The sequence below is a fragment of the Ricinus communis genome, chromosome 4 (assembly GCF_019578655.1).
Source record: "Ricinus communis isolate WT05 ecotype wild-type chromosome 4, ASM1957865v1, whole genome shotgun sequence".
Taxonomy (NCBI): domain Eukaryota; kingdom Viridiplantae; phylum Streptophyta; class Magnoliopsida; order Malpighiales; family Euphorbiaceae; genus Ricinus; species Ricinus communis.
The window spans coordinates 3,197,317-3,210,790 of NC_063259.1; the positions used below are offsets into that span (position 1 = coordinate 3,197,317).

General features: G+C 33.1%; 1 protein-coding gene across 1 annotated transcript; it reads right to left on the bottom strand.

Annotated features, from left to right (window-relative positions):
• Nucleotides 1-638: 638 nt before the first annotated feature.
• Nucleotides 639-1,766, bottom strand: LOC107261325. Its single transcript, XM_015719840.2, has one exon. The coding sequence runs from the start codon at nucleotides 1,764-1,766 to the stop codon at nucleotides 639-641; it is 1,128 nt and encodes a 375-aa protein (XP_015575326.2).
• Between the last annotated feature and the right edge of the window lie 11,708 nt (nucleotides 1,767-13,474).

A 13,474-nucleotide genomic window follows, 5' to 3' on the forward strand; every position in this document is an offset into this window, starting at 1 on the left:
CTTCTTTCATCATCTAGAGCCAGCTGTTGGTATCTCTACTTCAGCTGACTGGCACTCGAGTATTTCTACCTCCAACACCACTCTTAAAGACTTCGACTCTAACTCACTAGCAAGACCGCTTTAGTCCCGAAAACTAAAGACTATTGAGTCTACCCAGTCGATGATCGCTTAATCATTTAATATCCCTAAACTGCAAAAGGTAACCGAAATGACCAATCCTTGTGATTATAAACCATCTAATTGAGGGAATTTTCTTTAAGTTCTTGTTAGTTGTTGCAACTGCTCCATTTGCTTAAGGTCTACATGAAAAAGACTTGTGATGCTCAATCTTGTATTCTGCTAATAAATTTGCCACTTCACTTATGAACTGCACCCTATTATTTGTCACAACATGATGTGGGACACCATATATACAGATTATATTCCTTTCTATAAACCTGGCCATTTCTCTTGCCCCCACAGTAGTGAATGACTTAGCCTCAACCCATTTTGGAGAAATAGTCGATCACCACTACTATATATATGTGACCATTTGAAGGAGGTTTTATCTCTCTTATGATGTCAATTCCTTGAGCTATAAATGGCCATGGAGATGTTAAGTTATGTAGCTTAATCGAAGGTACATGACTTAGGTCATTTTAAAGCTCGCACTCATGACATTTCCTTGCCAAAGCCATACAATCTATTTCCATCGTTAACCAATAGTAGTCTTGATGCATGATCTTCCTAGTTAACACTATATCGTTCATATATGACCTGCATACTCCTTTGTGCATTTCTTCCATCACTACTTGAACTTCTACCTTAGTAACACAATAAAGTTGGACAGTTAAAACCATTCTTCTATACAACACTCCTTCATTGCTGAGGTAACTTCTAGCCTGTATTTGCAGCGCGTACCTTCCCTTCACAGTCGCTTCCTTGGGATACACCCTGTCTTCTATAGACATTTTCAAATCATAAAACCATGGCTTCTCCTCTAGTCCTATATGAACTTGCATGACCCAATGTCCTTGATAACAAGGTGCTCCTGACTTCATGATTACCAACGGCTTCATTGGAAGTTGTGAGGGTTTATCCCACATTGATGATACAGTAACTAGTAAATCCACCATATGATTCTCATCTAGCAGAAAATGAATGAATGAACATTTGGAAAAATTGCAAACCAAAGTCCTTAAGTAATTGACATATGGTTTTAGTCTTTCCTCTTTCACATTCGATTCTTCAATGGCTTGTTGGATTACTAGCATGGAGTCCCCATACACCATCAGTTGTCTTGCTCCTCCTCCCACGACTGCTTTTAGTCCAAATAAACATGATTCGTACTCTGCTATATTATTAGTTACTTTAAAGTCGAATTGCTTAGAAATTCGTGGCATATCTCCTTCTAGCATAATCATAATTACTCCTAACCCTGCTCCTTTTGCATTTTCAACTCCGTCAAAGTACATCTTCCATTCCTGAATCTCAATTACCCCCAAATTCTCATCAGGGAACTCTAGATCCCAAAGGTCATCTCCTTCAATCGCATTTTGAGCTAAAAACTCTGCTACAGCCCTACTTGTGATGACATTCTTGGTGATGTATTCAATTTCAAACTCTGCCAAGAGTACTAACCATCTAGCAGGCTTTCCCGTAAGAGACAGAGCTTCGAACAAGTATTTCAGCAGGTCTATTTTTTGAATTTCCTGCACCTTGTAACATTGGAAATAATGCCTCAAATTTCTTATAGCCCATATCATGGCTAGACACATCTTTTCCATGAGGTTATACTTCGACTCAGAAGGTAGCAACTTTTTATTGAGATAATATATCGCATGCTCCACATCATTTGGCCCACATTATGCCACAATTACTGCTATGGATTCCTCTTCTAAGGCCAAGTATAGAATCAATGTTTTCCATCCTTCAGCAGCTTCATTAGATACTCTTTGATTTTATCAAAGGCTTTCTGATAGTATTCATCCCATACAATGGGTTTGTGTTTCTTTAAAAGTTTAAATATAGATCACGGACCACTATGAACTAAGAAATGAACCTGCTGATGTACTGTAATAGTCCTAGAAATCCTATGACTTCCTTCTCTATCTTTGATGCTAATATCTCTTGAATAGCCTTTATCTTGTCTGGATTAATCTCTATTCCTCATTGACTTACTATATGCCCATGCAACTTAACTGATATTACCCCGAATACACTCTTCTTCAGATTGAGCCTCAGGTTATACCTTTCCACTCATCCTATGAACTTATCAAGAGCCTGGAGGTGCCCTTCCTTTGTTTCAAACTTTACCATGATGTCATCCATATATATCTTTACCTCCTTGTGCATCATGTCATGAAACAAGGTGGTAGCTGCTCTCTGATAAGTTGCCCTCGCATTCTTTAGTCCAAATGGCGTAACCTTGTAGTAGTATGTCCCCACCTTGGTGACGAATAAAGTCTTTAGCTTGTCTACTACTACCATCATGATCTACTTGTATCTAGAGAAACCATCGGTGAAAGAGTATATAGCACTCGAAGTTGCACTGTCAACTATGACGTCTATGTGTGGAAAAGGAAAAAATCATCTTTAGGGCATGCCTTGTTTAGATCCCAATAATCCATGCACATCCTTACTTTTCCATCCTTTTTCCAGACTGGGATGATGTTTGCCAACCATTCAGGATAGTCGACTACGTCTAGGAAATTAGCTTTCACTTGTTTAACAACTTCTTCCTAAATTTTCTCCACCCATTCTATCCTTAGCCTTCTCATTTTCTACTTGATTAGCTTGATTTGCGGATAGGTTGGGATGTGGTGCTCCGCTATTTTTCTATCTAATCCTGGCATATCATCATAAGACCAAGCAAATACTTCTTTTCTTTTCTGCATTACTTTTTCTAGTTCTCTTCTCTGCTCAAGAGTTATGTCATGATCTATCATAATATTCCTTGGATTTTCATTTGTGCCTAAATTAAATGAGTCAATTTTTTTATGGAATTATTGTCAAACATGCATACATCATGATTATCAAAATGTACGCTACCATAAAAAGAAAAATCACATAAGTGTTCAAAATTATCATTCATATCATTGATCTTTGAAAGAAAAGTAATATCATCCTTATAAAGATTAGACGTTATTACATCATCATATAATACATAAATGATCTGCCCTTTTATTAAGGCAGCTTGCTCTTATGGGTTCAGCTATTTAGGTAGAGCGGTGAATTCTTCCAGCTTCAGCTATTCAACCTTAGTGGTGATCTTCTCACGGACCTCCTTGATGCTCAACTTCACCATCCTGTCGATGATTAGGCTTTTAAATATCTCAAATCCTGGCACCTGAGTCCCAAGGACTAAAAGGTATGAAACCTTAAAGGAATTGTTGTAATGCAAGATGGCCGAAGGTGCATCTGTGAATGCAGATGGAATAAAGATGCTTGGATATATGGAACATCTAGGGCGTCTAGGTTTTGCGATGGACCATGAATTAAGTATAGACTTAATTTTACAATCTCTATCTGACAGTTATTCGCAGTTTGTTATAAACTTTCATATGAATAAGTTGGATACTACCATTCTCGAACTTATTAATATGTTAAAAACTACGGAGGGCATCATAAAGAAGTAAAAGGGAGTAGTTCTAATGGTAGAATATTCTAAGGCTGCTAAGAGTAAGTTTAAGAAGAAAAAGGAAAAGAAAGCCCATAAGCCAAGAAAGCCTTAAAGGCTATTAGAGGTGTCAACAAGGATAAAGGAAAGTGTCACTATTGTGAGAAGGAACTGAAGGCTTATCTTGCTACTTTAAAGGATAAGAAGCAAGAATAAGCTTCTAATTCTGAAATGAAGGAATAGACTAGGTTGAAGGAAATTGTTGCAATTTAGTTTAGTTATTAGTTTTATTTTTTTCGAATTTAATAATTATTATTAATTCTTTTTCTAGAAAAATTATTGGTTATTATTTTATTTAATAATATTTGACAATTGTTGCCTTATAGTTAAATCATTTATGTTTCTAGAATATCATATAAAAGGTTGTATGAAAGTAAGAGAAACAAAACCCTATTGCGAGCGAGCTAAAGCAATCCTAAATAGGTATAAGGATTATATTTTTGATATTAAGAAAAATAAGTAACATAAATAAGTTATGTAACTTATAAATCTTATGAAATCAATATTATAATTAAGCTGTCTTTGAGAAAGACACATATGTCGAATTCATAAGCGATACATAGGATGTATGCTTGTTTGAGGAAAGAGTAACGATAAAGTATCATATTGAGATTAGATGATGATATGGAATACTTGGATCACCATTAGAATTTTTATAACTTGCAATTACCTATATTGATATAGTTTCATAAGATGATGAAACCTAACTTTGTGAGACATAGTTATATCAATAAAGAGTGTTGTAAGCCTTCTCATAGGATATATGCTCTTATAACCATTAACTCCAATATGTTCCATTTATGATATGATCATAATAAAGTCTATATAGGATATAGACTAGTATGTGATGTTTAAGAGAAACACAATTAGACAAAGCTGAAAAGCTTGATCTAATTAATATAAGTTTAGGATATCAACACTATCATACTCTTCAAATAGAAGTGTTTGTTTGAACTATGTTTTCTTGAAGAAAAAGAGTTTTCTGAAAGAAGCAATAGGAGTTTTATAGATCTTGATAGAGATCAAGATAAACAAATTAGCATTAAAATGGAACATAGCTTGAAAGTGTTTAGCATAAAAAGCACAACCTTAAATTGTTCATATACACAACTTTTAGTATATATTAGGATACAACATACTTATAAGAAATGAAGATCTCTTCTGGAATATGTAATGATATCTCTACTACACTAAGAACTAATGTTTGACATTAACTCTTAAAGTTGGCATCCATAATATTCTATTTTGGATACCATATTGTTTAACCAAGTGAAGACTGTGATGGACCCATCTAAATAAATTAGATACATTAAGGTGCAAGTGAATTTTTTGAGAAAAATTAATATGGAAGTCTTTGCACAAAGGTTAAGCAAAGAAAATTTAATAAATTACATACTTAATCAAAGAGTTGACTAGTAATATAATTATAAATATAAATCCAAATAAAATAAACAAATGTATATAAAGGGGTTAGTGGGAGTATAATATTGTTAGATAAAGAGAAAAGTGATAAATTCTTTATCATGAGTCTACCAAGACTTATAAACCCATAAAGAGTTAGAACATCCAGTTTACTTTCTAGAGATAGATGCTTCAAACAACTCGAATGTTCTAAATATTGAGTATATAGACATATGTGTCAGAGGAGTTTAACATGGAAGAATCAAAGAAAGATTCTTAGTAATATCTCATGACATATCTCTTTCTAAAGATATGTGCCATAAACACTCATTGAGAAAAAGGTTATTAATAGAATGATTTATGCGAAAGCATAATATTCTATTATGTATATATGTCATGTTATGTACTAGACTTTATGATTATTCTAGATGTGGATTATGAATCACATAGAACTCACAAGATAAATTCAGTTCATTTTTATAAGGAAAGCATGAGTTTTGGGAAGAGTTCTAAAAGCATCATTCTTACGAGTTGAGCTCAATACATCTCATTATATTTGAGGCAATATAGGAGAGATATTTGGATTTTAATATTCTTTTTTAAGAATAAGGTATGGCTCTTAACTATTCTTGATCTAAAAAGTTAGATAAACATTAGAGCCATTTTCAAAAAACTAAGGTCTCATCTGCGGTCCAAAATATTGTATTGAAGCATTACCAATAAATGACTTATTAATAGAATATAAAGATAAAATAAATACCCATTGAGGATAATAAAATTGATCCTCCAACAAAGCCATTTGACCTAGCAAGCACATTATCATCATAAGAAAGAGTTCGGTATTGGATACTATGATGATTGGCTTTGATTAATGATTTAGTGCAAGTGGGAGATTGCTAGAGTATGTTCTAAAGACAAAGAGTTGTGAGATAATCTATATTTTTTATACATCACAAATATATCCCTCCTATAGTGTTATTTTCTGACACCATAAAAATACCTCTCTTACGAGGTTGTTTTCTAATATTCATAAATATATCTCTTTTATAGGGTTATTTTCTCATACTCACTAATATACCCCTCTTACATTGTTGTGTTCTCATACTCACAAATATGCCACTCTTACAGGACTATTTTCTCATATTTACAAATACACCCCTTCTATAGGGATGTTTATGATACTAATAAATACACCCCTCTTATGAGGTTGTTTCTCATATTTATAAATTTACTTCTTCTGCATGGTTGTTTTCTCACACTCATAAATATACCTCCCTTACATAGTTAAAGGAGTTGTTTTCTCATATTTACAAATATATCCTTCGAAGGGGTTGTCTTCTCATACTCATAAACATAGCCCTGTTTTCCGGTTGTTTTCTCATAGTCATAAATATCCCACATTTTGGGGTTTGTTTTATCACACTCACAAATACAACTCTCTTATGGGAATGTCTTCTCATATTAACTAATATACCCATTTTACGAGGTTGTTTTCTCATATTCAAAAGTACATCCTTCCTACGGGTTTATTTTTTCAAAGTCACAAATATATCCCTGTTACGAGATTGTTTTCTGATATTAAAAAATATACCTCTTTTACAGGAATATTTTCTCATATTGAAAAATTTACCACTCTTCCGAATTGCTCTCTCATAATAATAAATACACTCCTCTTCTCTGGTTGTTTTCTCACCACTCACAAATGTACCCCTTTTACAAGGTCATTTTTTCATATTCACTAATATAATCCTCTTATGCGGTTATTTTTTATTATTTACAAATATATCCCTCTTACGGGGTTATATTCTCATATTCTTAAATATATTCCTTTTTCGGAGTTGTTTTCTCATACTCACAAATATATAACTCTAACGGGGTTATTTTCTAATGTTTACAAATATACCCCTCTTATAGAGTTTTTTTCTACTGTTTATAAATATACCATTCTTTTGGGGTTGTTTTCTCATACTCATAAATATATCTCTTTTACAGTGTTATTTTCTTATATTCTCATATATACCCCTATTGCTGGGTTGTTTTCTCATACTCACATTTATACCCTCTTTCAGGGTTGTTTTCTAATATTAATAAATATACCCCTTTTACATGGTTGTTTTCTCATAGCCATAAATATTTTCCACTTACGGGGTTGGTTTCCAATATTTAGAAATATACCCCTATTACGGGGTTGTTATCTCATACTCATAAATATGCCACTCTATGGGGTTGTTTTCTCATATTCTTAAATGTACCCCTTTTACAGGGTTGTTTTCTGATAGTCACAAATATACCCCTGTTATAGGTTTGTCTTTTCAATATTTATAATTATACCCATATTATGAGGTTGTTTTCTATTATTTATAAATATACCCCTCTTGTGGGGTTTTTTTCTAATATTTATAAATATACCCCTCTTATGGAGTTGTTTTCTCATACTTATAAATATATTTTTTTCACGAGGTTATTTTCTCACATTCTTAATTATATCCTATTGCGAGGTTGTTTTCTTATACTCACAAATATATCCCTCTAACGTGGTTTTTTTCAATAGTTACTAATATGTCCCTCCAATGGGGTTGTTTTCTAATATTCTTAAATATATCCCTCCAGTAGGGTTATTTTCTCATATTCACAAATATATCCTACTTTCAGGGTTCTCTTATAATATTTACACATATACCCCCACTATGATGTTGTTTTCTCACACTCATAAATATACCTCTCTTACAGGGTGGTTTTTCATATTCACAAATATACCCCTCTTATGGTGTTACTTTCTCATACTTACAAATATACCCCCTCTTATGGGTTTATTTTCTCATATTCACAAATATATCTATTTTACATGAATATTTTCTCGTATTAACAAATACACACCTCTTACGGGATTGTATTCTCATATTTATAATTTTATCTCTCCTGCGTGGTTGTTTTCTCACACTCATTATTATACCTTCCTTACATAGTTATTTTTTATCATATATAAATATACTCTTTTTACGGGGTTGTTTTCTCATATTTACAAAGATACACCTCCAACAGGTTTGTTTTTCTCATACTCAGAAACGTACCCCCCTTATTGGGTTGTTTTCTCGTAGTCACAAATATACTACACTTTAGGGGTTGTTTTCTCACACTCATAAATATATTCCACTTATAGGAATGTTTCTGATATTTAAAAATAAACCCGACTAATAAGTTTATTTTATTTTATTCGTAAATATACCCATCTTACGGGGTTATTTTTTCACTCACAAATATACCCTTTGATAGGTCACAAATAGTTATATTTATTTTGTTTAATTCTCTTGCGATTTGGTTGAATAATGTACTTAATTATGTAAATTCTATTTATTCTGACTTAGGTGATGAAATATCAAGGATGGAGCAAAATTCAGCCTAAAGACATGTTTTAAGTCATCATTTGTCAAAAACCAAGTCTTTGGAGGAGATGCAGAAATCTGCACAAAAGATCATTGTCGACAAGGCGTGACCACGCCTTACAGCCCATGAGCTTCGCAGAAATCTGTGCAGAAGACTACTGTCGACAAAGCGTGACCACGCCTTGTGTCCCGAGAGCTGCTGAAAGATGCGAAAGAGAGCTTCGAAATTTTCAGAGATTAATTTGTGGTGGACCTATCTCTAGTTAATTTCCTTTATTTTTGGAAGTGTTGAATTAAGAGAACTTTCTTCCATGTATTTAGGATTTTAATTTATTTAGATCACTCTTAATCTTATCCTTCCTTATAGGGATAAGATTAAATAGGAAGCTTATTTCTTTTTTATAAGGATTCTATTATTAGGGTTTAGGGTTTTACTTCCTATATAAGGAAGGCTAGAAGTACTTTTATTCATTCATATTCTTATTCTTCTTCTACTCTCTATAATTCTTGTGAATTCTTACTCCACCATAAGTGGCTAAGTTTTTAATTTCTAATTTAAGAGTGAATAAATTTCAATTGTGATTTTGTGAGGCCTTGTGCTTAACATAATTTTTCTTTAATTCAAGTATTCTTTATTTCTTATTCTTATTATTTATGAATTATTGATATTGATTGAACTGACGACTCAACTTTCATATTGATTCTTCTATTGCTAAACTTTGAGTTTGTGATCCGTAATTTTCATGAACGATTGACACAAGTAGCAAGGAGCTGGCTCATGTGTGTGTGATTGCGGCTTATTCGAATTACATAGCTTGCATGATAGGCTCTAGGGAAACAAAGGAACAAGGTTAATTCAATTGCAGTTATCTCAATTAATTAATGTTGGTTTAGTCATTCTCATTATTCTTAATGCTATCATTACGTTGATATGGAACGCTATCGTGCCCAGTTGACTAATGATAAGTTTTGATTTGGATGTTGAGTTTGAGTCAATTATATTAGGAGAATTACACTTGTTGCGGCTTTTTCGAATAAGTAGACTAAGTACTTGAATAGAAGAATTGATATTTTAGCCTATGATCATGATTACAATTGGATGGAATTAGCACTCTTGAATTGGAAATTTGTTAAGAGTGATTTTTATTTACTTTAATATTCAGCCTTCATTATTTTCTGCTTATTTATAATTTTGATTCAAACATTCAAAATCCCCCCTTTTATTTTACTTTGAGAAGCTATCCACATTGGTTCCCTTGGGATTCGACCTGGTTTCACTATTTCTACAAGTTAGTTTAGGAAAATCAGTAATTTATTTTGAAGGGCTTCAACAACTCGTTCAAATTTGGCGCCATTGCCGGGGAACCTATTTTAGTTTCTCATTGATTAATTTATTTGTTTATGACTCGTTCTTCTCAAGATATTTATTGGCAGTTTAATCCTGAAATTGAGAAGACAGCGCGTCGATTAAGAAAGGAGACTAGACAAAGAAAAAGTTGTATCATAGAGGAGTTGGAAATAGATTTGGCTATTGGTGACACATCTATTTTTCAAGAAGTTACATAAAATATGGCAAATAGAACTCTCAAAGAGCTAGCTGCACCTGATTTAAATCAACAACCTTTATGCATTACATTTCCCAATATTGTAGTTGATTTTGAATTAAAATCTGGTTTAATTCACTTACTCCCTTCTTTTCATGGATGTGCAGGTGAAGATCCTCATAAACACTTGAAAGAATTCCATATTGTATGCTTCGAAATGAAGCCACATGGTGTGACCGAAGAGCAAATAAATCTTAGAGCTTTTCCCTTTTCTTTGAAGGATAAAGCAAAAGATTGGCTCTATTATCTACCCTCTGGTTCAATAACAACATGGAATGAGATGAAAAGATTATTCTTAGATAAGTTCTTCCCTGCAACAAGAGCTGCCAACATCAGAAAAGAAATTTATGGCATAACACAGTTCACTGGGGAAACATTGTATGAGTATTGGCAAAGGTTCAAGCAACTGTGTGCTAGCTGCCCCCATCATCAAATTTCTCAGCAACTCTTAATCCAATACTTCTATGAAGGATTATTGCCAATGGATAGGAGTATGATTGATGCAGCAAGTGGTGGAGCTTTGGTAGACAAGACACCTGAAGAAGCTAAGCAATTAATTTCAAACATGGCTGAAAATTCTCAGCAATTTGGTACAAGAGCTGATGGAGCTACAAGGCGAGTTAATGAGGTAAGCACTAAAAATCTTGAAAATCAAATTTCTGATTTAACTGCTTTGGTTCATCAAATGGTTGTAGGGCAATTGCAAATGGCAAAAGTTTGTGGAATATGCTCAGTTCAAGGACATCCCACCGATATGTGCCCAACATTGCAACAAGACTCGATGCAAGAGGCTAATGCTCTAGGCATATTTACTGGTCAACCTCAAAGGAAGTATGACCCTTTTTCCAATCATTATAATCCTAGATGGAGAGATCACCTAAATTTGAGCTATGGAAACCAAGGAGGACAACAAAGTTATCCTTCCTATAATTTCATTAGACCACCTCAAGTTCTCCAAAAACCTCAAGCTTCAAATTCAGGGTATGTCTTTAGAAGATATTGTTAAAAGTCTTGCTAATAATGCTCTTCAATTTCAACAGGAAACAAGATCAAGCATTCAAAATTTAGGCAATCAAATTACTCAATTGGCTACGTCGGTTAGTAAATTGGAGGCTCAAAATACTAGAAAACTACCTTCACAACCAGAGATAAATCCAAAGGAGAATGTTAGTGCAATTTTTCTAAGAAGTGGAAAGGAGATTCCTTCAAGGTCGATTCCACTTAAAGGAAGTGAACCGAGCAAGGAAAAGGAAGAAAAAGCTTCCTCTAAAGCATCACGTGGGGTAAAATTCGATCCTCCTCTATCTCTTTCATTTCACACTCCATTACCTCCTTTTCCTAGCAGATTAGCTAAGCCAAAAGAAGATGAGCAAGAAAAGGAGATCCTTGATACATTTAGGAAGGTGGAGATAAATATTCCATTATTGGATGCTATCAAGCAAATTCCTAAATATGCAAAGTTCTTGAAGGAATTATGTACAAACAAAAAAGAAGGATGAAGGAAAAGGAGAAAGTGGGGGTAAGTAAGAATGCGTCGGCCATCTTGCAAAAGAATATGCTAGAAAAATGCAAGGATCCAGGTATGTTTTCATTACTTTGTGTTATTAATAATATGAAAATTAAGCGTGCCATGCTAGATTTAGGAGCTTCCATTAATGTCATGCCATTCTTTATCTATCAAGAGTTGAAACTAAATAACTTGTAAAAGACTGGTGTAATGATTCAATTAGCTGATCACTCTTATATTCATCCCCTTAGAGTTGTTGAAGATGTTTTGGTGCAAGTTGATGAGCTTATATTTCCTGTCGACTTTTACATTTTAGAAATGGATGGTAATTCCTTATTAAAATCAGCTTCGATTTTATTAGGACGACCATTCATCAAAACTGCTAAGACAAAGATTAATGTAGATGAGGGTACTCTCTCCGTAGAGTTTGATGGAGAGATTGTTAAATTTAATATTTTCAATGCAATGAAATATCCTAATAATTTACATTCTCTTTGCCATATTGATGTAGTTAATCCAATTGTGCAGGAAGTATTTGCAAAAGAAAATGTTAATGATAAACAAAAATTAGATGCACAATCTAATTTAGAAGAGGAAATTAGAAGCTTGGATTCGGATAAAATTTTCAAACTGAATGGTCATAGATTGAAGATCTTCCATGAGGCTGAAATTGCTTTATGTCTCATTAGTTCTCCTTCGGATCACCTGACTTATTTGGATGACTCAAATATTTTATTATTCCGTTGAGCATAACGACGTTAAACAATTGTGCTATTGTGAGGCAACCCAAAAACTTACTTTATTTTTTATTTTTTATTTTTTTTCTTTCACTTAGTTTATTTTATTTTTAGTTTTTAGTTTTTAATATTTTTTTAATAAAGAAATTCAATTTTTTTTTCTGGCAGGAGACTAATTTTGATAAGGCATGACCACGCTTTTTTACAGCTCTCCCAAAAGCGTTAACATAATTTATTACAGAAGCTCGTCTCTTATAAGGTGTGACCACGCCTTGTTTCAAAACATCTTCTGTTTTGTTTTGACTTCTGCACTTAATTTTACAGAAGCTCGTCTCTTATAAGGCGTGACCACGCCTTGTTTCAAAACATCTTCTTTTTTTATTTTAATGACTTCACTTAATTTTACAGAATCTCGTTTCTTATAAAGCGTGACCATGCCTTATCTCAAAACGTCTTCTGCTTTGTTTTGACTTCTTTACTTTATTTTACAGAAGCTTGTTTCTTTTAAGGCGTGACCATGCCTTATCTCAAACCACTCTTTTTTTATTATTGTTTATTTTTTTATTTTATTTTTTATTATTATTTATTTTTTAATTTTTTAATTTTTTATTATTATTTTTATTATTTATTTTTGTGCTTAAAACATGAGAGAGAGAGAGAGAAAAGAAAAGAGAACATTTTATTTTGCCATAGCCACCAACGTTTTGTTTTCTTTTGCAGCAGCCATCACCAAAACATCCTATTTTCACTGGGCGGTTCTATCTCCTTTCCATCATCACCATTAACTATTCAGTCCGAGTTGCTCGCAAATCAAGGGAGTTTCATATTTCTTTTCATTTCTTTTGTGAGCCATTTTCTTTTTGATACATTGAGGACAATGTATAGTTTAGGTGTAGGGGAGGAATATGATAATTACATGATTTCCTTTTCTTTTTGAAAATATCTTTTTATGCTTACAATTAGGTATGCTTTAATTCATATGTACTACTTTTTCTTTTGCAACCTTGAGTTTTATTTTGATAACCTGGAATACCATGTAAGTTAGAAATACATTTTTGGTTTGAATTTCAATGCATGAAAGGGGATAAGCATGATTAGTGTTTCTTTAAAACTATCTGAAGGTATCTCATTAGTTTATTGATTGAAAAATGCACAAGACTTGATACAAATATGAACATTCAAGT

What these genes read in the sequence shown, in the direction of transcription:
- LOC107261325 (XM_015719840.2), bottom strand. Translation starts at nt 1,766, where the DNA reads ATGGAAAAGATGTGTCTAGCCATGATATGGGCTATAAGAAATTTGAGG.